At 45.6% G+C, this 25,382-nt stretch overlaps 1 protein-coding gene across 5 annotated transcripts in view; it reads left to right on the forward strand.

Moving 5' to 3' along the window:
* The window catches only part of ARHGAP17 (Rho GTPase activating protein 17), a 160,699-nt gene that overhangs the window by 115,534 nt on the left and 19,783 nt on the right, over positions 1-25,382 (forward strand). For 3 of the 5 annotated variants that reach the window (XM_058710337.1, XM_058710341.1, XM_058710340.1), the window contains exons 5-15: positions 1,589-1,700; positions 1,959-2,035; positions 5,310-5,421; positions 9,581-9,649; positions 9,823-9,904; positions 13,777-13,904; positions 15,502-15,613; positions 16,783-16,864; positions 19,042-19,122; positions 21,360-21,473; positions 24,147-24,238. In XM_058710337.1, the coding sequence (XP_058566320.1) occupies positions 1,589-1,700; positions 1,959-2,035; positions 5,310-5,421; positions 9,581-9,649; positions 9,823-9,904; positions 13,777-13,904; positions 15,502-15,613; positions 16,783-16,864; positions 19,042-19,122; positions 21,360-21,473; positions 24,147-24,238 (1,061 nt within the window). The remainder of the gene's footprint in view (positions 1-1,588; positions 1,701-1,958; positions 2,036-5,309; positions 5,422-9,580; positions 9,650-9,822; positions 9,905-13,776; positions 13,905-15,501; positions 15,614-16,782; positions 16,865-19,041; positions 19,123-21,359; positions 21,474-24,146; positions 24,239-25,382) is intronic. The other 2 variants (XM_058710339.1, XM_058710338.1) reach the window with 1 other exon arrangement.

The raw sequence follows: 25,382 nt of genomic DNA on the forward strand, positions 1-25,382 counted from the left end.
GAACATGTCCCTTCCCTGAGCAGTCCCGTCCAGTCCTCAAGAGCCACCTCCTTTGAGGGTGGCCACCGTAATATCAATGGTGGTTGTCTCAAAATCTTGTGTTTTCTGAATTAATTGGATTTTTTTTTTTTTTGCAGTAGGCATGTGTTCTATAAATAATTTTTAAAAATCTAATCATGAAGTTGTTTTTACTGTAAGAGGGAAGGTTAACCCTTCCTTCCACCTGCTTCTACATGAGGCTGGGGGCCTTTGAGCCAATCTGCTGTCTCTGCTATACCGCTCACTGTGCTTCCCAGCTGCCCTGGGCTTTGGACTCCACAACCCCCTTTCCAGGGGCCTGTTATACTCCATGCCCTACAACGCTACCTGTGTTCTTTTTTATTTTGCAGTTTGTTTATTTATTTATTTTGATGGGGGGAGGGGCGGGGAGAGAGAGTGAGAAAATCCCAAGCGTGTTCCACACTATCAGTGTAGAGCCCGACACAGGGCTCGAACTCAGGAACCGCTCAGTCATGACCTGAGCCAAAACCAAGAATCAGATGCTTAACTGACTGAGCCACCCAGGCACCCCATAACTTTGTCCGTTCCAGGATGATAGTTTCCCCCCACTCTTCACCCTTCCTCCGTCCTGTCCATGCTCCCATATTTGGGAGTAATGGTCCTGGGAAGAGGGTGGCTGGTGTGTGCATGCTGGCACTCCTGGTCTTCCCGGCTGATGGAGGGAGTCCTTGCTCTGCATTAGCACTGCTGTACGTGTTTTCCATGTACTCACTCGTTCAGTCCTCGAGACAACCTACATTCTACCTCCCATTGAAGAAATTGACAGAGAGGGTGAGTCAGTTGCCCAAGACCCCACAGCTGGTGAATAGCAAAGCCCGTATTCAAACCCAGGCAGCATGGTATCGGAGATCGTGTTCTTAATGACAGCACCATGGCCACCTCATGCCAGTGCCACACACGTTGGTCATTTTAAAAGGACCCCGTGGGGATCTCGAGGGGCAGGGCGAGAAGGAGAGGGGTAGGAGGAAAGAGGGAAGGACAGAGTCAGAGCAGCCGTATCATTCTCACGTGTTCTTGGTGTGACATCAACTGCGTGCTCCCAGGAAAACAAAAGCAAACATGGTTTTCATGCAACATGTCCCTTGAGCTTAGCCCACCATCCCCAGTAGAAAACCAGCACTTGCATTAACTCCGGAGCAAACCCTGCCTCGGCTGGCCTCACTGACAGACATAAAACAGCACATATCGAACGTAAGGTTCTAAAGCACATAAGGTTCTAAAGAATTCCAGGGTTATTTGGAGAACATTTGGTCTTCCCCTGAAGCTCATCCTGGACTCATCACCTCACTGTTCACACACATCCCACACACGTACTCACAAAGTGTATCTGAGAGTGCCTTTTTCATGTTAGAGCACAAACCCGTGGGCTTGCATTTTAGGCGATGCCCCAGACTTACCACGTTTTTAAGGTTCTACCGTGTAGCACCCTAAGGTGTCCCCATCGTGTAGAGAGCTGGCCGAGTATGGTAATCGGACACCTGGTTTAACGAGCAGATGCTTGTTGTGGGGGTATCTTGTGTTTTTAAAGGAAGATTCTGGAGACGTGTGGCAATGCTGAGAACCAGCTGGCTCTAGAACTTTCTCAGCACGAGGTCTTTGTTGAGGGAGAGATTGTGGATCCTCTCTGCAGCATCGCAGAGGTGAGTGCTTCTGTCAGGCCACATAGAAGAGCCAAGACCGGTGTGGGCTGCGCGGTGAATGGTTCGCTTGGGTCTGCAAGTTTCACGACAATCGGTGACTTTGACATATGCTTCCTTTTGGGAATGAGGGAAATCAGTTGAGGGTACAAAATCCTATGCCTCAGGGGGAAAAATGTAAATAAATACTGCCTTTTCAGATGTTAAGGTAAAAACCCCAAAGCTTATCGCATTCGGTCTGTGGTATGTTCTTCTTTCTAGTTGGAGATTCCCAACATCCAAAAACAGAGGAAGCAGCTCGCTAAATTGGTGTTAGACTGGGATTCGGTCAGAGCCAGGTAAGGTACGGACGAGAGGAAGACCACTCAGTGGACAGCATGCGGGTTTCCAGATTCACGCACTTGACCCACAGACCAAGTCGCACCCACTTACACCTGCCTCGAGGGCCCATTCTCCCAAGTGTGGCAGTGGGAATGATGTTAGAACATCCTGTTCTAGGATAGTGGAGTGTAGGAATAAATAGATCTGTGATCTTAGCAGTTCCTGAGGGTCCTGCCACGTCCAAACCCTGTGTGGTTATACTTTCATGATCGAATGCTGCGCCCAAAGGGAGAAAACTCCCCGTAAAAGTAAGTAAGCATCCCAGAGGGCTGCCGACTTGTCGCCTGCTGCCAGATGACTGTGGTGCTTCGTGGCAGGACTCCAGCCCAGCTCTGTCCTTGAGGGCATGTGTATCCGTGACTTCTGCGGCTTTCTCCGTGGATGAGAATAGGGAATATCTATGGAGGCAGCTGCCGCCTGCCCCGACCTTTCTCATGCTTTACCACAAGAGTTGGCAAACATTCCATAAAGGGCCGGATAGTAAATATTTTCAGCTTTGCAACCCAGATGGTCCCTTTTGCAACTTTTCAACTCTGCTATTGTAGTGTAAAAACAACCCTGGACCGTAAGTAAATGAAAGCCTGACCGTGTTCCAATAAAACTTTATTTAAATAAAAAAAAAAGGTGGCTTTGTTGATCGACCCCTGTTTTGTTAGCTCCCACTTTTTCTTCTTTTAATTTTTTTAAATTACTGCAGTGTAACTGACACATGACGAATTAATTTTAGGTGCACAGCATTGATTCGACAATTCTGTACGTTACTCAGTGCTCATCACGATGTGTGGTCACCATCTGTCACCATGCAGTGTTCTTACAATATTATTGACCATATTCCCTTTGCTGTACTTTTCATCTCCGTGACTTGTTTATTGTGTAACTTAATTCTCACTGCAGTCCTGTGAAGCAGAGATGACCATTTCTCTTTGGCAAATGGATGGAGATATAACTGTCATTTACTAAGCTTCTACCTGTCAGATGCTTTTTTTTTTTTTAACAGATTTAGAACATCTGTAGCAATGCAACATGCAGCATTTCCTCGTTCCTGAGATGCCGGTGACTATCCGTGCACCACTGACTAGATATCTCCTTGGGGGAGGGGTGAAGAAACGCCACTCCATTAAGTGTATGGGTCACTCGTTAAGACATGTCGTGATGTAGGACATACTGAGATGATAGAGGGTGCGGTAAAAATAATTGCCACCACTTACCGGACGCTTGCCGCGTGCCAGGTATGGAGTGATGGACATGACATGTCACCTCCTTTGATTCCTCCACCAGTTCCTGTTCATTCGTTCATTCATGTTTTCGACAGATCTCGATCGGGTGCGTCCTGTGTGCCCGACTCTGTGCTGGGGACTAAATTCAGAGGCCCCCTCAGTGAGGACTGGAGAGGGAACAGGGGTTCTGTTCTCTCGGGAAGAGACTCCTTTTCTAGATGAGAGAGGAACCTGCACAGATTCTCTACATGGCTTGCTTCACGCTTTGTCATGTGTACATCTGTAAGGAGAATCCCCGAGCCAGGACCAGGAGTGGGGCCACCTTGAGGTAGACTTTTGCTCAGGATAAGGAAGAATGTTCTAATGGTTCGTTAAACAAGGCCGTGAATGCTCCCTCCCCGGAGCTGGTTGAGCGACATTACAGGTGCTTGTGCCCCAGGAATTTTACGTCTACAATACAGGTATCCCGGAGGGGATTTCAACACTGATTCTTGATCTGCGTTCAGGATCTTGTTCACTTTTAACCAATCAAAGCAGGTATCAGAGAAACACACAGTTGAATATTTCACCTTTACTTATTCCTGTGGCTTTTCCCTGGGGGAAAATGATAGTATCTAATGACTAATTACTACCTAATTCCTAAGGAGGAATCCCTAATGGGGCAGATATCATATGCACACACGTGCACATGCATATCGATTTGTTCTCGATTCCTTATGACGGTTCTGCAAAGTGTTTGTTATCTTAGCTTTACAGATGAGATTACTGAGGCACAGAGAGGTTAAGTCATTGCCCAAGGTCACACAGCTAGTGTGGGAGAGCCAGGCTTCAAACCTGAGCTTGTCAGCCTCCCAGGTCCGTGCTCTGGCCACTCCATGGCATCGCCAGTCTTGCTTAGGCAGACTTGCCGAAGGCCGGCTTTGGAGGAGAGCCTCATCAGGAACTGGGAAGAAGGCAGAGCCTACTGTTTTGGGGGCAGTGCAGCAGCTGGGAAGCTTGAGCAGTTGCTCGCACGGGTTTTCATGCTGCATCTCTGTCATATCCATGTTTACATTTAAATTGCTTCCACAATAGCAGACATAATTCATATTCGAACAGAAGGTCAAAGCACACCTGAAAACCAAATAGAAGGGGCGCCTGGGTGGCGCAGTCGGTTAAGCGTCCGACTTCAGCCAGGTCACGATCTCGCGGTCCGTGAGTTCGAGCCCCGCGTCAGGCTCTGGGCCGATGGCTCGGAGCCTGGAGCCTGTTTCCGATTCTGTGTCTCCCTCTCTCTCTGCCCCTCCCCCGTTCATGCTCTGTCTCTCTCTGTCCCAAAAATAAATAAAAAACGTTGAAAAAAAAAAAAAAAAAAAACAAATAGAAATTGTTTTAGATTATTACCCCTCCCCACCCATGCACTCCCCTACTCTTGCTGTGGTATAATTCTTTCCTTTTTTTTCTCAGTCCTTTTGACTTAATGTAAATTTTCCACATTATGCTTTAGACTTCCTGTAAACTTCATCTTTAGAATATTAATTCTTAACAGATGTTTTTAGTTCTACATGTGTTTTCCTCGCTATGGATTGTTAGCTGCATGACCGAAGCTCGGTCTTTACTTGCTGGAGGTAACCACAGATGAGGATGGCAGCAGGAAGGGTCCCAGGGGCCCAGGAACATTCCAGACCAGAGCAGGAAGCACAGGGGTGTTTCATGGCAAGGGTGCCATGATCAGACACTACAGGAAAGGGGGTTCCAGCAGTGGGGCGTCTATGAGACAGGATTATACTGTCTCATAGCAGACAGCTACTCCCAGCACTGCCAGAGTCCCATCACAGTGGGCATGTAATGTCTCTTTTTGCTTGCTTCCATTCCTAGAGGATAAACTCAAGAGGAGCTGGCATCCTAGGTACTCATACCGATCCCGGGTAGAATTGGCTTTGGGGAAAGAGTCTGTTTCCCTCAGGGCCTTGATTCCGCAAGGTTGAGTGTGTGCAGCCAGCTCTCAGATGCCGATTGCCCCCATGTGTTACAGGTGGAACCAAGCTCACAAATCTTCAGGAACCAACTTCCAGGGGCTTCCATCAAAAATAGATACCCTAAAGGAAGAGATGGATGAAGCTGGAAATAAAGTGGAGCAGTGCAAGGTACAAGACTTCCCTGATACATACGCACTTGCATCAGTCTGCTTTTTACAAATGACGGGTGAAAGGCCAAATATTGCAGATTCTTTAGTGTTTGGCACAAATACTCTGAGTGATACGAAAAATGCGTTCTAGTTTCTTCTGCCTTCTTTCTTTATTTTCCAAGACTGTATTACTTTATACTAAGAATAGCATAGCCTTTAAAAAAAATTTAAGTAGGGGGTGCCTGGGTGGTTCAGTCATTAAGGGTCCGACTTCGGCTCAGGTCATGATCTCACGGTGCATGGGTTCAAGCCCCACGTTGGGCACTGTGCTAATAGCTCAGAGCCTGGAGCCTGCTTCCGATTCTGTGTCTCCCTCTTTCTCTGACCCTGCCCTGCTTGCTCTCTGTCTCTCTCTCTCTCTCTCTCAAAAAATAAACAAATATTAAAAAAAATTTTTTTTTAAATTTTTTAAATGACAGAAATGTCTGAGCTTATTTAAAATAAGGAATAGATGGGGGAAAAAAGAAAACCATAGCAAACCATATAAAGTTACAGCTGTTACAACAATGTACATAGGGGTGCCTGGCTGGTTCAGTTGGTGGAGTGTGCAACTCTTGATCTCAGGGTTGTGAGTTCAAGCCCCATGTTGGGTGTAGAGATTACTTAAACAAATCTTTAACAAAAATGCACAATAGGCACAAAAATAGATCTGTGGAATAGCATAGTTTTTCTAGAATCAATGCTATTACTTTATTTAAAAATTTTTTTTGTTTATTTATTTTTGAGAGAGAGAGAGACAGAATGCGAGTAGGGGAGGGCAGAGAGAGAGGAAGACACAGAATCCGAATCAGGCTCTAGGCTCTGAGCTGTCAGCACAGAGCCTGACACGGGGCTGGCACTTGTGAACTTCAAGATCGTGACCTGAGCCAAAGTCGGACGGACGCTCAACCGACTGAGCCATCCAGGCGCCCCTCAATGCTATTACTTTAAACAATGGAATATACAGTAAAGAGGTCATCATATATCCGTAGAGAAGGGAAGAATTATTTTTTAAATGTTGCTGGGACAATTGGTTTGTAATTTGGGAGAAATACTATTTTTTATGTCATTAAATAAATTACAGATTAGATGGTTAAGTGATCTCATTCTCTGTACATCTATCTGTGAAGATAGATCTTTATTCTAAATGTTATTTGAGGTGTTAAAGAAACGGGTCTTTGCTGAGTCTTAGGGTCATTGACCTAAGCTTTTCTTCCTCTTACTATTCAGCATTTTTCCAAAAGTGGTCTCTATTCTATTAGATAGTGTTGGGACTGCTATATTTTAGTTTGTGTAAGTCACGCTATAATTCATTCTTCAAGATAATGAATTTTAGGATCAATTAACTGCAGTAAAATGAGTTGTTTAAAACTGAACTCACAAAGTCATGCCATAGCCTTTGCATTTGAAAAGATGACCTTCAGATAAATGCTTCTGATAAAATGGTCTCATAGTGGCTTATTCCTATTCAGAAGAGTTACAGAGGTCTTGGGACTCTGGACTGGTGCATTATGGGCTGATGTGTCTTCTCTCGACTTCCACCCCAGAGCTTCTCAATTCAGATGGTGAAAACTTGTGAAAATATCTTCTGTTGCTGTATGCTAACTTCTGGGTAATTTCCCAACATCTAAGTTCTGTTTCACTGATTTTCTCTTTAGCTAAGTCTCATCTGCTGTATAATTAATCAACATTGAGTTTGGAATTTCATTTACTGCATTTTTCCATTCAAATTTCTTCAGGTCAGCCTTTTTTGATACTATGATATTGTTCTCTAGTGCCTGTTTTTTTTTTAATGTCTTTAACCATTTTATGTATACTTACTGTAACAATCTTTGGTAATTCTGTTTCCTCAGTGAGAGTGGTGGGAGTTTACTTCATGGTGGATTGTTTCTTCCTGTGTTTTGCAATTTTGTATTGTGAGTTCATTTTAAGAGAGACTTTATCTGTGGGACTCTTAAGGATTGGGAGTGATTTTCCCTACAGAGTATTACCAGTTCAAGGCCATTTTTAACTAACTTTAACTTTCTCAGTTAGGAGAAAAGATTAGGATTCCTGAACCACACGTATTATAAACATAGACTTCAGACCTTCATGAAATCAGGCTGTATTTGTAAAATCCAGGAAAATATTTTTACTTTCCCAATGCAAAACACATATACTCTATTCTTTCCATATACTACTGAGCGAATATTTTCTGATCCACCCTTCCGCTGAGGATATAGTTTCTCAGGGATCTTTGTGTGTGATGTGAGCATACTTGTCAGTTACAGTTCCTCACCTTGCCGGGCCCAAGGCTTCATTTTCTGTCCTCTGACTCCACGTGACTGCCAGACTCCAACACCTTGGCCATCAAGCGTGGCATAGACCCACCCAGGTCATCCCCAGCTTCCACTTGTCAGGCCTTTTCCTTTAAAAAAAAATTTAATGCTTCAAGTTTTTATTTAAATTCTAGTTAGTTAACATACAGTGTAATATTGGTTTCAGGAGTAGAATTTAGTGGTTCATCACTTACATACAACACCCAGTGCTCATGCCAACAAGTACCCTCCATAATGCCCATCACTCATTTAGTCTAACCCCTGCCCACCTCCCACCAGCAACGCTCAGTTTTTTCTCTGTCGTTAAGAGTCTCTGGGGCCCCTGGTTGGCTCAGTTGGCAGAGCATGTGACCCTTGATCTTGGCGTCATGAGTTCAAGCCCCGTGTTGGGTGTGGAGCTTACTTTTTAAAAAGTCGCTTTTATCGTTTACCTCCCTCTCTTTTTCTTTCTCCTATGTTCATCTGTTTTGTTTCTTAAATTCCACTTATGAGTGAAAGCCCTTCTCTCTTCCTTTGTTTTCTTTCTCCTCTGCCCTGCCCTCTTTCTCTTTTCTTTCTCTCCCTTTCTTTTTTGGAGATGTGTGGTGGATCTCCATGAATTTACTCCATTGCTTTCCCAGTTATTCTAAACGAATGTTTATTGCTCCCAACTAGCATTTCTAAGTTTTTTCATAAATGAGAAGGGCCTTCGTGTTAATTTGTGCACCTTGATGCTAAAAACAGAAGGCAGTACATTTTATAAATATATACATATGTAATTCAAATACAATCTAATTCAAATATAATATAAGAAACATATATGTATACATACATACATATATATACATATATATATACACAATTGCCTAATCTATCACTTTTAAGCAAATTATTTAATTTTTATAAGCAATTCATCTACATTAGTTCAAGTATCAAAAGCATAAAGCAATATACAGTAAGTCTTTCTTCCACCCTTGTCCTGCTTCTACCGAATTTCCTCTGCTCCCAAAAGGTAACCTCGATTGCCAATTTCTTGTTTTTTCTTCCGGAGGTATTTTTATGCTAATGTGGCAGCAAAAATATAACATTTTTTTCTCTTCTATTTTTACACAGGTGGTAACATAGCATAACTAATGCTCTATACTTGTTTTTTTTTTTTAATGTTTATTTATTTATTTTGAGAGAGAGAGTGGGGCAGGGGCAGAGGGAGACAGAGAGAGAGAGAGAATCCCAAGCAGCCTCTGCACTGTCAGCACAGAGCCCAATGCAGGGCTCAATCTCATGAACCATGAGATCAGGACCTGAGCCAAAATCAAGAGTCTGGATGCTAAACCGACTGAACGACCCAGGCACCCCTATACTTCACTTCTTTTTTTTCTTTTTCTTTTTTTTTTTTTTTTTAAATGCTTATTTATTTATTTTGAGAGAGAGAACCAGCCAGCATGGGGAGAGGCAGAGAGAGGACAGAGAGAAAGGATCCCAAGCAGGCTCCAAACTGTCAGCGCAGAGCCCGACGTGAGGCTCAGTTTCACCAACTGTGAGATCATGACCTGAGCTGGAACTAAGAGTTGGACACTTAACAGATTGAGCCACCCAGGTGGCTGTATATACTTCACTTCTTAATAAGGAATATTAACCGTGTATCTTGGAGATCTTCCCACATCATTCCCCTAATAAGCTTCCTTTTTTGTTGTTGCTGTTGTCCCAATGTATGGTTATACCAGGCAATTGATGGACGTTTATTCTGTGGCTCTTTCCATGACGTTTTGCTCTAAGAGCTCATGGATATTAATTCTCAGATGCCATTTTCTTCAGTGACCTCTCTTCTCTTCCACTCACCAGGACCAGCTTGCAGCGGACATGTACAACTTTATGGCCAAAGAAGGGGAGTATGGCAAATTCTTCATTACGGTAAGCACCTGGCCTTGACAAAGTATGAAAACATTGTAAAAATGGAGTCATTTTAGTTTTTTTGTTTTGTTTTGTTTTGCAAAAGATTTCATTTTTGGTTTTGCTCAGCCATTGTGTGTGTGTCCATCCGATGCTAACGTTGCTTTTGTTTTTGAATGTGGGTCTGTTCTCAGTTATTAGAAGCCCAAGCAGATTACCATAGAAAAGCATTAGCAGTCTTAGAAAAGGCCCTTCCCGAAATGCGAGCCCATCAAGGTAATGTAACCTGCGTGCTGGCTGATGCCTCCTTTTTGCCTCTGCCACTTGCGCTCTGTTCTTCTTCACCCTGACTCCTTTGCATGCATTTCCTTTGGATAACGCCTTTCTCCTCGGAGAGTACTGTTTCCCAGCATAATCTCATCTTTCCTCGCCGCATTCTCTAATTTCTTCCAAACCCGAATTAACATACTAATGGGACATGTGCAATTCTGACATGTTCAGTTGCTGGACCCTTTGGGGGAGTACCTGTATGTGTTTTCGTGTCTTCTCCTTTTCCGGGTCAGTTATTTGTTCCCTTGGGTTTAACTCTGACCCTGCGACGCCAAGAGCATACATTCTGGGGAAAATATTGGACTTCGCGAAAGGGATTTTAGAAGCCAGTACTTGATAGCCCCTCATCAGGCACTCAGTTGGTGGGAATGAACCATGAGGCCATAGACAACTTCCTTCCCCCTCTTCCTTGCCTGCATACAAGGCTCTTGTTCTCAGCACTCACGTTCTGCCCGCCATACTCAGGCTTTCGGCAGACTTTACCCACAAGTCATGAGCGGACTGAACTTCCTTCTGATGTTTAGTTTTAGCCCAACATTAGAGCTTTTGATTCTCATTTTCTCATTTGCCATCAGAGCATCTGCCAGCAGAGATCCGAAAACCTGGTTGAGGCAGAAGTTATTCTGTCTTCTTTGGACCTGTTGTACTCTTTGGTTGTGTAGACCCCGCATTCGGAGCCTTGGTTCCCCCTGCAGAACCTTTGGTCTCAAGCCAGGTGCTGAGCGCAGTGACTCTGTGATCGCGAAAGAGAGCGAGCGTGTGTGGGTGTGCACGCACACCCGCACCCTCAACAACGCCACTTCTCTAAATTTGAGGAGGCCCCGATCTGCATAGGCAGATCTTCACCCAGCTCGAGTGCATGCATCTGATGAGCTCTTCCTAGGGCAAGCTGTTCTTGCTTTCCTACGTGATCCGGTTTCCTCGTTTGTGGATGACGAGGTCAAGTCCCCGTGCGAGGGAATGAAGCTGCTGGTGTACATCCAGCCTTGCAAGGGGCAGGCTCTTGCCGGGCAAGTTCCGAGCTCCAGGCGTGTGTATTTATGGGATACCTACCGTGTGCCTGGCCCCGTGTAGGACAAGATGGTAACCGTCATCATCTTAGCCTTTGAATGAATTAAAATCTGGTTTGGAGCTGACGAACAAGCACAGCAAAAGGGAAGATTGGGTTTTGTGAGCAGGACTTAAAAAAAAAAAAAACCCAAAACAACCTCTTTTTTTCCCAAGGCTGTTTTCCCTGGAGAAGTAGGTCAGCCAGTGACAGGGAACAGGAAAGTTCATTGTTAGGGCTGTGCTCTTCCCCCTCCTGCCCTCCTTGTCCCCAGAGCCCCTTCCTGGTGACAGTTCCCATCTCACCAGCGTCTTCGGCCTCACGGCCTTCTCAGTGCTGGTTCCCTCTGAGGGCCTGCTGTGCCCTGAAACTCCACACATCCCAGAAAGCAAGCCGATTCTTCCCCTCACGCCAGCTGTCCCTTCGTCCTCCGGCTCTCCCGGGTGCCGCCTTCCTCCAAACCATCCAGGCTTGAACTTGGAGCCACCTGTTGCCGGGGTCTGCCCTTCCTGCCTTCTGCTAGGCCTTCTCCTTCTCTCATGCCGTCTCCCTGCCCCGGGCCTGTGTCACTTCACGCATGAACTGTGGAATCAGATATCACTTCTGAGACTCAAGGTCCCTGGACTTTTCTCAGCTGCTCTTCCTTGGTCTGTTTCATTCATCTAAGCCCCCCTCCTTTGAGAAGCCTTCTCTGAAGCCAACAGCACACACTTTGTCTCCTGAGTCACTCTAGCATCTGTGGTCTATGCCAGAGGTCGCAAACAGCCACATCTCATTAAAAAAAAAATGTTGCCATCATTGAAACACCAGACACCTTCATGCAGCAATCTGGTTTCTGGCTTCTCCTGGAAGCTGTGGGAGTCTGGCAACCCTGGATCTGTTTTCCTACATGGCAGCATGGGTGGGTGCCAGGCGCAGGGCTGGTATGTCCCTGGCCCCTGTGGACAACTGCATTTGTGACCCTCATCTATACCATATTTTGGCCATGACTTAGCACACATGCGTTGTCTTGTGAATGAGTGTTGTACGTTTACATGTGTGTCTTATATTTATTTGGGGGGAGGGGGGTGTTGTGAACTGTGGGTGCCGCTGTGGCAGCCAGCACTTGACTGGTCTGTTGTGTGAGAGGCCGGCATCCTCAGGGCGGTTTGGCTCAGGAGTCATCTAGGTCACTGGTTCTCACGTCCACCCTCAGCCAACATTACACCGCGGTGGGGGGCAGGGCACACCGTAGAGTGTTTACTAGAAAGTTCCAGCAGGTGTTTGGAGAACACCCAGCCCTTGCCACCATGGGGTCAGGCATGTGGGGTGGCCATGATGGCAGGTGCCATTTGCAGAACTCCCCCGGGGCACTCTGATGTATCTCCCAGGGGAGGGGTCATGTGGCCGTTTTCTGCCTGATTGAGAATCCTCGTTTTAGATGAAAGGGACAAAGTATGCGGGGGAAGGTCTGGCCTCTGAGAGGGCTGTCACGGAGAAGGGCCAGGCCTCTGGATGCTCTTGCTGCTAGGAATTATGCTGACCATGGCTGGGGCTGGGGCTGGGGCCGGGGCCAGGGCCAGAGATGAGGAGGGCTCCTGCCTCTCTTGCTCTCACCTCTCTTCAACCGGGACCCCACTCGCTCTTCCCATCAATTCTAGCCTTGCACAAGCTCTCAGGCCCAGGGACCTGGGGATTCCATTCTTCTTCCTCCCACTATGTGCAGATCACACGATGGGGCCTGTCCCTGCTCTTTCATGTAGTGGAGTCTAAGAGGACACACCAGGGTGATCGTGCCTGCTTTGAACTTGTGGTTCGAACAGCAGAGCGGCTGAAGGATAATTGTCCATTGGTGGTGCGGAGGAGGACGGGAACCTTTCCCGTCACCGGAAGGAACTAAGTGTTCCTCAGCTGAGCATTTTTCTTGGGCTGGTTTCCCCTCTTCTGCGTCCGTGTGCTTCTTGGGCAGCGGTAGATGTGCACAGGACCCGCAGGCGGGCCAGACCCAACCGAGTGCTTCTCATCCCAATGGGACACATCCATTCGCTAAACTCTTGTTTCTGTTTTGCTGCTTTATTGTATGTATTTCTGCTAAGCTGCCTCAAATCTCTTATGGAGTGGAGCAGAGTATCTGACCCCAAAATAATATAAATGATCGCTTTACTGCTGGCACAGGCTTCAGTCTCAGCTGCTTTGGGGCTGCGGATCCCACGTTGTTCCCTACGCAGAATGTCTGGGGCCTGTCTGGGGCTCCGGCATTCGGAAGCACTGCATGTCACGGAGACGTTGCATTTGCTACGAGTTCCCATCGGCCATCTTCCGGTCTTGTGTGATGATGCTTGGCTTGTGTTTAAAATCTTAAGAAGTTATTTCCTCTTGCACTGAGGGAGTCCCCTAGATGGAAGGCCAGTGCTGCTTTGCGTGGCTGGAATCAGTTTCCTTCCAGTGAAATCAGGGTGCCTAGATGCATCCTCGGTGTAGGGCCAGGCAGCCCACCAGTCCCATGCAGGAGCACCCTCGTGACTTCAGCTGGGCCGCTCTCACGGGGTGCCACAGAGGGTGTTCAGGGCTTCTGCTCCGCAAGTAACCTCCCAGCCCCATGCCTATTTTTGCTCTAGTAAATGGTAAACAGCAAAAGCAAACAGAACAGATGTTTCCCCTTTTCCCAAAGCCTCAACCACCAGTCCGCTTAAAAAAAAAAGAGCCCCTTTGGTAATTTGGGGGAGGAAAAAGACCCCCCATTGATGCCGTGACGTTGTTGGGTGTCTCACTGGATGCTTTGCTGCTCTAGATAAGTGGGCAGAAAAGCCAGCCTTTGGGACTCCTTTGCAAGAGCACCTGAAGCGGAGCGGGCGTGAGATTGCACTGCCCATCGAGGCCTGTGTCATGCTGCTTCTGGAGACAGGCATGAAGGAGGAGGTAAGGGCGCCGAGTGGGCCTGCTTGCCGCCATCTGTACTGTGTAGACCCGTTGGTGGTTTTCCCACATTTTGAGACCCTGCACATTGGACACTGTGAATAAAACCAAATTCATAGGAAAACAATACTTACCCTTTCCGCCTGTAGTACACTCTGACTTTCTTTTGTCCCCTTGATTGTTTCACGTTAGACTCTGGCTGTGATTTGTGGCATTGACTTTCATGATGCATTAAATGGACCAGAGCTTCCGTGAACTTTGTTCGTAGCGAGACTCTTACCCTCGTGTGTTTTGGTGGAGGTTTATTTCATGGGTATGGTATCCTTACCGCAGAAAAACCCAGGAACCGAGCAGGTCTTGTTACTTACTCCCTGTGTAGATAAGGAATTCGGCACACAGTGAGCTCATGGTGGGGGGATGAAAATCAAATGCCGAGTCTTTTTTTTTTTTTTTTTTCCTTTTAAGAACCTTATTGAGGGGCGCCTGGGTGGCTCAGTCGGTTAAGCATCCGACTTAGGCTCAGGTCATGATCTCGCGGTCCGTGAGTTCGAGCCCCACGTCAGGCTCTGTGCTGACAGCTCAGAGCCTGGAGCCTGTTTCCGATTCTGTGTCTCCCTCTCTCTCTGACCCTCCCCCATTCATGCTGTCTCTCCCTGTCTCAAAAATAAATAAACGTTAAAAAAAAAAAAAAAAAAAAAAGAACCTTATTGAAGTATAATGTAGATAGAAAAATGTATGTATCATAAGTGATGCATTGATAAATGTTAACAAACTGAGCCTACCTGTGTGATCAGCATCCAGATCAAGGAACACTCTAGAAGCCCTCTTGTGCTTGCTTCCAGGCACTGCCCCATCCCCCACTGACATGACCCCAACTTCTAGTAGCCGAGATCAGAGCTTCTCAGCCGGGGCTAAATTTTGTCCCCTTTTGGGAGCGATTTGGCGAAGTCTGGACACATTTTTGATTGTCACGATTTTGGAGGGGGGTTGCTCCTGGCCTCTAGTGGGCAGAGACCAGGGCTCCTGCTAATAAGCAGCCTGCAATGCACAGGACAGGACCATGATGAGGAATTACCGCTCCTGAAATGTCAGTACTGCTGAGACTGAGGAACCCTGCCTAGATTTATTTTGCTTAAAACCCGAATCTCATAACTCCTGGACCAGTGTCTTCACAGTCCTGCCTTTCTTGGGTGACCTTCACGTGTTTTTCTCCAAGTAACTTTTAGAGCGGTGAAAATGACTAAGGGGCCTAGTCTAACAATTTCTCATGAGATGTCCATTAGAAAAAAAACAAAAGAATCCTAAATTTAGAAAATCTGTAGCAATCAGCCTTGTGGAAGTATAAAATAGCGCATTTAGTAGATTTCTAATAGAGACAGGTATTTTAGCAGCGGGGCAGGGCACGAGCGCTCGCTGATCGGAAATGCGCTGCTCTCTGTCTGCGCTTGTCCTCGCCACCCTTCCTGGCAACCCTACAAGGCAGGCAGCGTTCCAGCCCTCAGAGAGGGGTCTGCAGGGCCGGGGCAGAAGGCTCTTCCATCGGATTTGTACTGCCGCCCCCAACTTGAACGTGACACTGATGGCTTTTTGTTGTCTTCAGGGCCTTTTCCGAATTGGAGCTGGGGCCTCCAAGTTAAAGAAACTGAAAGCTGCTTTAGACTGCTCCACTTCTCATCTGGATGAGTTCTACTCAGACCCCCACGCTGTAGCAGGTGAGCCGCAAGGAGTCGCCCTCAGGGTGGGTGGCAGGTCGCATCTCAGACAGAGCATCAGTCAAAGATCCAGTTCTGGGGGCGCCTGGGTGGCTCAGTCAGTTAAGCATCCGACTCGATCTCAGCTCAGGTCATGATCCCAGGGTCAGACGTTCAAGCCCTGCGTTGGGTTCTGTGCTGAGTGTGGAGCCTACTTAAAAAAATTTTTTTTTCATTTTAGGTTTAAGTGACAGATAAAATTGAAATGGTCTCCCTATATAAGTTTAATTGGAAAAAACTGAAAGGACAAATAGAACAGTGTGCAACTCTTGATCTTAGGGTCATGGGTTCGAACCCCACATGGGGTGTAGAGATTACTTAAATGAATAAAACTTTTTTAAAAAGCTGAGTGTACACACACACACACACACACACACACACACACACACACACGTCTTTTCTGTTCTGGAGGGTTTATTTGTTTCTTTGTTTTCCTGATTATTACGTAAAAGGTGAAGGTGGTTTATAATCCAGATATTTGGAGACATGCTTGTATTTCCTTCCCTTCTTTTTTTTTTTAATAAAAAAATTTTTGTTTAATGTTTATTTTTGAGTGAGAGAGCACAAGCAGGGGAGGGGCAGAGAGAGAGGGAGACAGAGTCTGAAGCAGGCTCTTCCTTCCCTTCTTTTTTTTTTTAATAAAAAAATTTTTTTTTAATGTTTATTTTTGAGTGAGAGAGCACAAGCAGGGGAGGGGCAGAGAGAGAGGGAGACAGAGTCTGAAGCAGGCTCCAGGCTCTGAGCTGTCAGCACAGAGCCTGACAAGGGACTCGAACCCTCGAACCCATCATGACCTGAGCTGAAGTCAGATGTTCAACTGACTGAGACCCCAAGTGCCCCTTTCCTTCCCTTCTTTCACCTTCAGACTCGAGATCTTCCTGGGGAAGTGATGTCTATTAGAAGGTGACTTTGAAGCTAATTTTGTTTTCCATTGATCCCTCTCTATATTATGCAAGAGACAGAATTTGTTTTAGGAGCACCTAATTCTCTAGCCACTCCCGCTGGTTAGTGGCTTGTTCTAGATACTCTCGGAAGGTGGTAACTGAGATCATTTCAGCTTGCAAAGTAACACGCCCCAGATTCCCATGCTTACCCCTGGACATACTCAAAGTGAGTGTTAATAATTCCAGGTGCTTTAAAGTCCTATTTACGGGAATTACCTGAACCTTTGATGACCTTCAGTCTGTATGAAGAATGGACCCAAGTGGCAAGGTAAGTTTAAAGAACACGGAGTTTTATAAGTTAAAGGAATATTATGGAATATTATGTTCCCTTTGTGAATTATCTTACTCTTGGATATAGGATAACATTAAAATAGCACATTCGTTATTTAGCATGCTCTTAAGTTGAGGGTGAAAATATTGAGTGTGAGTATGATTATTAGTATAGGAAAGTCACCCCTAGTGCATTGGCTTCAATATGTGTGATGTATATCGATGAAGACATATAGTGGAACCCACACTAATAGATCAGCTGATCCCAAGCCCCTTTTATATTGAAGACAGCCCTATAACGGGGACAGGTGTCATAGTGATCGGTGGCGATGTGCCCGGTGAACTGTGGAAACTCAGCAGGGCAATAATACAATGTTGATGGCACCAGTCATGACAGTTTACACTTGCTGAGCATTTACTGTGTCCTAAGTACCTACTAAGCTTTGTACCCATTACCTCCTGTAATCCACAATCAATGACCTAAAGGGAAGATGCCGTTATCCTTATTTTACAGACGTGGAAACTGAGACTTGGGGAGGAACAGGGCCAAGGTAACAGCAAGTAATTGGCAGAGTGGGAATTTAGACCCAGACCTGTCGGACCCAAAGACTGGGCCTCTATCTTTGTCCCTTCCCCTCCACCCCCAGCTTCAGTCTGTCCAGGAGCCGCTGGCAGTTTTGTCCAAAAAGTCCCAGGGGCTTCGATCTGGCCCACCAGCCTGCCTCCCTGTTAGCTTGTGCCTCACGGCTCTGACTCACCTCCTCCGGCAGGTCCCTAATTCCTCACCCCTAAGGGAAGAGGAACAAATCTCCCTTCCCCTCCACCCCTTCCCCTGTCTTTAGCCACTGTCACCCATTCCCAGCAGATGGGCCGCTGGGTCTGATCGGCTCGGTTGCAGCAGGAGGTGGGGCTGCCCCGTCGTTTTAACCGCATTTGCGCCAGAACCTTTGTGGCCACAGAATGCGAAACACGTCCTGGGTAGGTGATGAGGTTTTTAAAGTCAGAATAAGTTCTTAGTTGTGGTCATATCCTTGGAACCTGCATGTGGCCCAGCCTGTTGTAAGCGTCCATGTTTGTGGGGCTGAATAAATGGAACCCAACATCAGTGTCAGGTAGGGGAGCTTTCTGGGGTCTCTTTTCTTAGGTAGCCTCTACTCCTCCCAAACTTGATTCTTCTCTCAGTTCTGAGACTCTCAAACTCATCCCTGTGAGGAAATACACTTTTCAAAGAAGGTATCTGTTTATTGGTGTATTGATTCCATATACTTGAGAAATGTCAGCATGGGCCACCATCCGATCCCGGTGACACATTGACTGGCCTTTAAAGTATCATTGTGTTTGGGGCGCCTGGGTGGCTCAGTACGTTAAGCATCCTACTCTTGATCTTAGCTCAGGTCTTGATCTCAGGGTCGTGAGCTCAAGCCCTGTGTTGGGCTGCACATGGGGTGTGAAGCTTACTTAAAGTATAATTACGTTTGACCCCTTCTTGTAACTCCAGATTGCTTCAGTTGTGGAGGATGTTTTAGATCCAAAGGTGTGTTGTGTGGGCAACTTCTAACGTGCTCTCCTCCTGGCGGGCAGGGGTGACTGATCTCATCTGGCCCTTTTTTGTGTCTGTGAAAGTTTGTGTGTTGGAACTGTACAGCAGAAGAGCTCCTGCAAATGCTTCAGCACAGAAAAGGGCTTCTTGGCCTGGAGACTTGGAGTGGCACGAAGGGCAGGGAAAGACACTGGTACCTGGGTGCCTGGGAGCTTGGCCACCTCATGTGTGGCTGGGCCGACAAGACTCCTGGGCTCCATGAAGCCACACACAGAGATACGCATTTTCTAGACGGAATTTTCGGTGGTGTCTTGTCTCACGAGTGCCGGGCATTGGCACGGGCAGTTTGCACGGCGATGCTTCTGGAAACTCACAGTCACTCGGTAGAATCAACACTCTCATCCCCTGTTGGGCACGTCAGGAGATTGAGTCTCAGTGAGGCTAACCAACTGCCCAGAGTTAAATATTTAGTTGGTATCTGACTCCAAATTTATTTATTTCCAAATCTACCCTGTGTCACAACTGTGCTTTCTCTGTCAACGAAGACATTGCTGTTAACGTAGCCTGTTGACAGAGGTGTTACTAATAGGTGTTTTGATAAAGAGTTATGAATACCGGTTTTTTTTTTTCCTCAGTGTGCAGGATCAAGATAAAAAACTTCAAGATTTATGGAGAACATGTCAGAAGTTGCCACCACAAAATTTTGTTAACTTCAGGTACGAATGACCGGCATTCTGCAAATTAAGCTACCAAGCCACAGCGACTCTGGAGTGAAGAAAGGTTCCACCTGCAGCAGAGGCCACTTAATTCAAGCGCACTACAGAAGTCCTTTGGGGGGTGCCTGGGGGGCGCAGGGCATGGGATTTGATGTGTTATCGTGCTGCACCTGAAGCACCTGATTGCGTCCACACGAACATGTGAGTCGCCTGGTCAGTTTACCACTGCAGCTACGGGGAAGAAGGTTCTCGTGGAAAGCTGGCTTGACTGCACGTTGGATTCAGAGTCTAAGTTGTTCAGTATAGGGGCGCGCTGGGCTGGCTTAGTTGGTGGAGCATGTGACTCCTGATCTTGGGGTTGGGGTTGTGAGTCAAGCCCCACATTGGGGATAGAGATAGATGGATGGGTGGATGGATGGGTAAATAAGTAAGTAAATAAGCAAACAAATAAGTAAGTAAATAAATAAGATTTTCCAGCATGCAAAAGGCAAAAATTAATAATTCTATTTTCTGCAATAGTGCTTTTATACGCTACATAAATTTATCTTTAATAGAGCATAAATCATCCCATTAAATGAAAGGTCAAGAACTGAAGATGATGTATTGCTTTATGGAATAGCTAGGTTTCTAAGAAAATTTACCACAGAATAAACTTCTAGAATTTAACCTCTATTTTCCTTTTGACTTAAAATGTGACTCTGAAGAAGCATAGAGAGAAGGATAAAAGGTAGCCCTAAGTCATTGAAAACCAAAGAGAATTCTGTACAGGGGACTTGGCCCAAAATGACAAATACTCTACTGGTGAAATTTCTAGTATGTTACCTGACCTTTAATTTCAGTCCTGGATTCGGCCACTAAACTAAGCTAAATATTCCCTTTTAATACCTTAAGCATCAACTTTGCCTTAGGAATATGTTAATATTTTTAGTAACCTTCATTGCTTCATTTAGCACGCCCAGCCTGGGATTACAGATAGTCTTGGTTAGAACTATGGTGGAACTTTAGGATTTGGCTTCTTCTTTTGTTTATTTTACTCTTTATAATTTTTACTAATTGTATTTGTAATAGGGAGTATGTTCCCATAGTTCAAAATTCAAAAGCTGTACAGAGAAGAATCTCTCGCATATATACACATACATACATTTCTTTCTCTCACATGCTTCCCTTTTTGTAAAAAACCAAATGGTAGTATATATTGTATACATCATTCTCTTTAACTTCTTTGCTGGATATACATCCTAAAGATTTTTCCATAACAGTACATAACAATTTTTTATGGCTGCATAGTACTCTACTGTATGGATATATTATAATTTATGTATTTAAAAAATTTTTTTAGGTTTTTTTTATTTGTTTTGAAAGAGAGAGCAAGTGGGGTGGAGGCAAAGAGAGACATGGGAGACAGAGAGAGTCCCAAACAGGCTCCGCACCACAGCGAAGAGCCCTGCTCATGAACTGTGAGATCATGACCCGAGCTGAAATCAACAGTCAGATGCTTAACCAACTAAGCCACCCACGCGCACCCCCCCCCCGGCTTTTTTTTTTTTTTAATTATTTTTAAGTTTGTTTATTTATTTTGAAAGAGAGAACAAGCAGGGTAGAGGCAGAGAAAATTTTTTTTAAGTTTATTTATTTATCTTGAGAGAGGGGGAGGGGCCCAGAGAGAGGATTCCAAGCAGGCTCTGCACTGACAGCACGGAGCCCAATGCAGGGCTTGAACTCACAAACCTCGAAATCATAGCCTGAGCCACCCAGGCGCCCCTGAGGCACTGTGCTTATATAGAAGAGAGTATATCTATATGATAAATTGGAGATTTTCATAATTACCACATAAGGCATTTTCAAATATGATTTCCTTTAAGCAGTGTACCTATACTTGTATTTTTTTATGTTTGTATTAAAATATATTGAGCCCACAGCTAATCCTGTTGTAATTGAGGGGTACATAGGTAGGGCATAAAGGAGAAATGGATTAGAAATATACAGTAAATAGGGATTGAATCATTGAGGTTTACACGTGAGCTCTTTTCCTCTTCCAAGCCCTAACGTGGGGCTTTCTGTTCTCTGAAGCAAAGAACACAGGACTTTGTAAAAGACTGAACCTGAGCCAGATTCTGATTTAGCGGCACTCTGCAGTTAGCACCTGAGCCATCTGGAACTGAGCATGTGGGCAGGAGGATGCTATAAGTGCAAAGGTTTCAGAGTACGTGCTTTCTCTCTTCTCGTTTCTTCCATAGGTATTTAATCAAGTTCCTTGCAAAGCTTGCCCAGACCAGCGACGTTAATAAAATGACTCCCAGCAACATTGCAATTGTGTTAGGCCCTAACTTACTATGGGCCAAAAACGAAGGGTAAGTCTTCCCCGTATGCCTGGATTCATCTCTTCTCTCCGCCTGGTGGGAATAGACACATTCCGGTGTAAGATGCACTTCAGAGTTGCGCTTCTGAACTTGGGTCTTTCCAGTTAGCCAGCATTCTTGGAACACTGCTATGAACTGGGTCCTGTCCCTGGTGCTGGTCACATGCACAGTCCTCAGAGGGTCCCACTCTTGGGCAGTCAGGCAGATGAACAGCTGTGGCACAGTGATGAGCTCTGCACATAGTCTGTGCCCATGGGGATGCTGTCACAGATGTTATAAAGTCGGATGACCATGGTACTTACTGAAGGAACACAGCTCAGGCTGAGAGTTCAGGGAGAGCCTCGCACGGCACTTGGGCTGTACTTGGATGAATGAATACCTTCCTGCAGGTGCAACCAGATAAGCAAAGTCATTGCAAGGCATGAAAGGGTCTGGTTGCTAATTTGGGGCTGGGAGTGCTGTCATATGGTCTTGTATAATCAGGGGCCAGGAGACTGTGACTGGGGATTATGCAGCCAGAGCCAGGTTCTGAAGAGCCTCACGTATCTTGCTGAGGTTTAGAACGAATTTAAGGGATCATAAGTGGTCGGGGAGGCATCAGGGTTTCTAAGCAGAAGAATGACTTCATCCAACCATATTTGGAAAGATAATTTGCTGGCACTGAGAAATGTGGATTGGAGGAGAAGGGTCAGGGAGACCAGCTAGAAAGCTCCTGGGAAATCACTGACACTGACATTTATTCTGTCCAGGGGCATAATAATTAACCTCATTTCAATCTTCACAAATAACCTTTCGAATAGGTGCTTCTGTCCTCATTTTTACAGAGGAGGACCAGTAACTTGCCTAAGTTTGCACAGCAGGGAAGTCATGGGACCCCCCAGGCCACATCCCAAACCTTCCCCACCACCCCGGGACTCCCTCCATGTTTCTTCATATTGGAAAATCAGGGGCGGTCCTCATCTCCATTTAAAAAATTGCAGTGACTTTCTGAATTAAAACCTTTCTTTTTTTTTTTCATTTATTTATTCACTCATGCCCGCCCAACCATTATATATACGATTACTTAAAAAGATCCAATATCATAAAGCAAAACTAACACTACGTTGATACACAAAGTTAACTACATACATCATATCTTACAGCCAATAAATTCCAGGTAGACCAAAGGATTAATTATATAAAAAGTGATGCCATAAACATGGCAGGTAGATACTTACTACCTTTTGGGATAGAGAGGTCTTTTCGAAACATAAAATTGGTGTAAACAATTTAAAAATGAATAGATTTGGCTTAACAGCTACAAACTTCTAAATGTCAGAAAGCACCTTAAACAAATGGTAATTCATGAACTATGAAGGAGTTCCTCCAGAAGTGTCCAGAATATATTGAAAGGTCTTGCAAACCAATCAGCAGACAGTATCTCCTCAAAAAGAAAACTTGGCTGAGATCATGAGTGAAGAGTTACTCCCTAGTCCAGCAGGGTTCTAAGGCACAAGGGCAATCAGAATCCAGGATGGAAGGGAGGACTGAGTGGGCAGTGGGGAAAATGTGCAACTGCGCTTGCATTTTAAGCTGGAATTTGAAAGGAGCTAGAACGTTTGCTTGATTGGTAATGGGGGTGAAGATGTTCTTCCCGGTGGGAAGAGAGGTCAGAGGGGTATAGAGGGAGGAGGGAGGTTTGGGGCAGTCAGGCAAGGGCTCCAGCCTCTTGGGGGTTCAGTGTCCTCATTTATGACCCAGACCTTGTAACAGTCCGTGTTGTAAACACTGAGTTCAGTGAGGTGAAGAACCTGACACACTGAAGCACGTGGGGGCTCCCTGGGTGTCAGGCCTTCTCAGTTTCTTGGCTTCTGTGGTGTTCTGACTCTGAACTGGAACGTGAGCTCCTTGACAGCAGGGATAGTGATTCTTACTTATTTTCTTCCTTTTGAGCCCTGACATTCACACTGTCAACTTCTGAACATGCATCTTGGGACCAGATATGACAGCCTTAATACTGTGGGTTGTTTGGGTTTTTTTTAAGTTTATTTATTCATTTTGAGAGGGTGAGAGCAGAGGAGAGGCAGAGAGAGAAAGAGGGAGAGAGAGAGTCCCAAGCAGGCCCTGAACTGTCAGCACAGAGCCTGACGCAGGGCTCGAACCCACGAACCGTGAGATCATGACCTGAGCCGAAAGCAAGAGTCAGATGCTTAACCGACTGAGCCACCCAGGTGCCACCTTAATACTGTGTTTACTGTGGGGGCTCAGGCTTTCTGATACGAGGGGCACAGCAAAACAATACATACTTTCTGCTGTATTATGGGCAAAACTGGTGGTGGTATCTTGGGTCTTACAAGATAACTACCATGGGCAACACTGTGGGAACATGGTGGGAAAATGCCTGGTTGACATCCTGCTCCGAACCAATTTAAAATCAGCATTTGGACTGAACACTGTTGTTCACTGGCTCACTCGCTGTTAACACGGTGCACGCAGATCAAGGAGCGATAATCAAGTGGGGGTAGTTTTTCCTCCTGGGGCATCACCGCCACACTCCTAGGTCAGAGCCCCGTGCATCTAATTTTTGCACTTGTGCTTGAAGATTTTACCGTTTTAAAGTAATTACACTGCCGTGACACAACCTGCCTGGGGGAAGCACTTTGACTTTGTGAATGTCCTTTGCAGGTCGCTAGCTGAAATGGCAGCGGCCACATCTGTCCACGTGGTTGCGGTCATTGAGCCCATCATTCAGCACGCCGACTGGTTCTTCCCTGAAGGTAATTCACCTTTCCAACTTCACTGGCTGCCCAAGCAACACAATAACAGTATAAGAAATTCTTCCGAGAAGAAAATGCATCAGTAATCCCTTCACCATTACCTAACTGGTTTCCCTTTTTCACGTTTCTTTTTAAAATAGACCGCTTACATTCATCTTTGACGTATTGGCCACCACGTTATTTTGTGTTTCGCTTTGTTTCACTTAACGCTGGAGTTGTTCGCTCTAGCCAGCGTATACTGGAATACCCACTAGGCACCACATGCTGGTGGTGACATGCTGTCCCCTGGAGGAACTTGGCCCTTGGAGAAGGACACATAAACAGATATTGTAACACATGGCGAGTGAGAAGGAAAGGCGGATAGTTTGACAAAGTCAGATGCTGGGCACAAAGAACCAGGGACTGCTTTGTGGAAGAGGTGACACTGAATATGCAGTTTTCCATTGGGAAGACCTCTTTTTGTTTCTCTAGGCAGAGAGCTGGTTTTTTCATATAGGTGGAAGGTAACACAGGATAGGTGGATTGGAGCCATTTTGTGAAGGTCGGAGTTGGCATGTCAGAGAAGTAGGATTTCAGTCTACAGGCCGTAGATTTTCAAACTGCGTCTGTTGTAGTCCTGGGATCCTCAGAGGTTCCACGACCCTCTTTGGGGCCACTGGTTGGCATGTTTTGGGAGTCCAGACCCCCGCCCCTTATTCCGTGAGCCCCGTGAGTGACTCCAGGCCACGCTCACCTCTTCTTTACCACGGTCTCCACACCATCGAGAATCCCGCCTCCCTCATGTAGGCTGCTCAACAAATACGTGATGTCTCAGTGAATCCTGGCATTCTGCCCAAGATTTCTTTGGGAAAACGAGTCTTAGAAAAACTGCTATAGGCAGTACAGAGTTGGTGTTGCTTTTATTTGTATTTTATAATCAGAATGTAAATACTTTTCATTTTTTTATCCAAATAAGTAATCCATGCTTATTGCCCTTGTCCATATTCCATGATTTTTTTTTTTTTTTAAACAAAGAAGAAAGCAGAGGGATCGTGTAAGTTATATTCTGAATCACACCCCTTCCTTATTTCTAGTTCCTTCATTTTACCTCCCCTGGCTTGGGAAACCATTCTTTTTTTTTTTTTTTTTTTTTTTTTAATTACTA

This window comes from Neofelis nebulosa, chromosome 18, assembly GCF_028018385.1.
Source record: "Neofelis nebulosa isolate mNeoNeb1 chromosome 18, mNeoNeb1.pri, whole genome shotgun sequence".
NCBI classification, from domain to species: Eukaryota; Metazoa; Chordata; class Mammalia; order Carnivora; family Felidae; genus Neofelis; species Neofelis nebulosa.